This window comes from Eurypyga helias, unplaced genomic scaffold, assembly GCF_000690775.1.
Source record: "Eurypyga helias isolate BGI_N326 unplaced genomic scaffold, ASM69077v1 scaffold19313, whole genome shotgun sequence".
Classification (NCBI taxonomy): domain Eukaryota; kingdom Metazoa; phylum Chordata; class Aves; order Eurypygiformes; family Eurypygidae; genus Eurypyga; species Eurypyga helias.
Genome location: NW_010239652.1, coordinates 6,221 through 8,311, shown reverse-complemented (window position 1 = coordinate 8,311; position 2,091 = coordinate 6,221). Strand labels below are relative to the sequence as shown.

General features: G+C 59.0%; 1 protein-coding gene across 1 annotated transcript in view; it reads right to left on the bottom strand.

The window, feature by feature from the left end:
• The window catches only part of RNF24 (ring finger protein 24), a 9,263-nt gene that overhangs the window by 2,464 nt on the left and 4,708 nt on the right, over nucleotides 1-2,091 (bottom strand). Inside the window, exons 2-3 of the mRNA XM_010148235.1 lie at nucleotides 942-984; nucleotides 259-300 (exon numbers count right to left, since the gene is read on the bottom strand). Coding sequence (XP_010146537.1) covers nucleotides 259-300; nucleotides 942-984 — 85 coding nt within the window. The remainder of the gene's footprint in view (nucleotides 1-258; nucleotides 301-941; nucleotides 985-2,091) is intronic.

Here is a 2,091-nt window from a genome sequence, read left to right as displayed (position 1 = left end):
GAAAAGCCGGAGCAGCGGCAGGGAGAGCGGGACCAGCTGGTGAAGCTGCTGACCGGCCCCCACCACATTCCCTGCGCCGGAGGAGGCCGTGGAGCAAACCCCGGCGGGCAGCCCTGCCGCGCCCCAGCTGGGCGGTTTGCTCCCGGAGGGGTTGGGGTCGGCACCCCCTACCTCTGCCTGACCCCCATCCCCTCCCCAGCGGGAGGAGGAGGGCAAGGAGCCCTTGCTGCTACGCTGCCGCCCCACGGACGTACTCACCTCGTGTAGGTTCAGCTCCTTCACCTTCTCCTTGAGTATAACCTGGGAGACAGAGTGCCGGGGTCAGGACACAGCCGCCGCAGGAACCTCCCAACAGCTAACCCACCCAGCGTCCCAGGAGAACCGGGAAGGCCCGGTAAACCCGGCACAGCCAGGGAGCACATCAGCTCTTCACCCCCGTGCAGACACAGCTCTGAGCACGCACACGAGGACCAATCCAGGCGGTCTCCACCCGGATTTAAACCCTCCGGGCTCCTACTCTGCGCAGCGAGCACCTGCGTGGATGTCTGCCGCTTCGTTTTCACTCCATCCAGGCTAAACACCCGGAGAGGGCTATAAATCCGGGATAACCACATGTTATCGTACTGTATCAGCCCACCTCCACCCAGTCTCCTGCTCGGACGTCAGGCTGGAGGCTGGACCAGCCCCGGAGAAAACAGGAGGTTGAAGCGGCAACCTGAGACCCACCTCTTGGCCACCTTCATTGTAAGGAGGGCGATGGCGCCTGGGGGTGCAGGGAAGAGCCGGGTTTGCCGGGGGGACGTGGAGGTGCCAACGCGAGGGACGAAAAGCCTCCCAAGGGGAAGGAAGCAGAAGGAAACCGGCAGGAGTGACTACTCCGGCGTGGATTTGGCGCTAAGCGGAAGGGAAGGAAGACGACAACTTACCGTGGAGCATCTCACCTGTTTGTAGGCGTAAAGCTCTTTGTGGGCCTGGTGTCTGAGCCTGCAACCGACACGGGGAGAAGCGTGAGGACAGGCAAAACTCAGGCAGGCTGCAACCCCCAAATGCTTCGTGTCCCTCCTTCCCACGTGCAACACACACGTCACTTCTCATTTACCGTTTCAGAAAGGAGGACAGTCAGGCAAAACGCTGCATTTCAGCTTCCCCTGTAGCTGGGAGGCGACATCCCCATCCGGCAGCACGCAACCTCCTCCCGTTTCCCTCTCCTGACTCCCTGACTTTCCACGCAGACGCCACCCGTGCTCACAAGACCAGCAGAAGCCGCCGAGTACGTCGTGAGCTGCCATAAATACCTCCCCGTTTCCAACCACAACAATTCCCAGACTGGACGTGGCACCTTTTCCCAAGCGATGGGTATTCAGGGCTAGGAGAAGCTCTGCTCCTGCTCCAGTGAGGATGGAGAGGGAGAACCCTCTGCTCAGAGGGCTCCCACCGAAGGCCCAATCACTTGGGCCATGCTGGGTTACCCAACCACAGCTTTATCTTCAGTTCTAACACCCGTTGTGCTGCTTCTACCTCCCAAAATCTCAGGAAGAAGGATTCAACGGGAGGTCATCCTGGCTGAGCAAGCAGAGGACGGAACTTATCTGAGGACAGTACAAGAGCAGAAAGCTTTGGAGGGGAAACAACGGGATGTCTTCCATCACAGGGGGAATTTAATAACCAGAGATCACCGAATCATGGAATGGTTTGGGTTGGAAGGGACCTTAAAGACCATCCAGTTCCAACCCCCCTGCCATGGGCAGGGACACCTTCCACTAGACCAGGTTGCTCAAAGCCTCATCCAGCCTGGCCTTGATAACAAGCTGCCAAGAACCGCAGGAGAATGAACCTGTATGTTGGGATTTGGGGGTTTTTATCGGGTGTGCGGTGTTCAAGCACGGGGTGACAAGCCCACACGATTACCCAGGGCATTCCATGCCCCCGGGGAAGGAGCCAGGGCCGTGGCTGATGTGGCAGCGGAGCAGAAATCAGGGCTGTATCTGTGCTCAGCAGAATTCTGGTTTTGGGTGGGGTTTTTTCCCCTGGCAGCATCCATTCCTAGAGCAAACCAGGGGATGAATCCATTCCGAAAACCCCTGCCGCTGT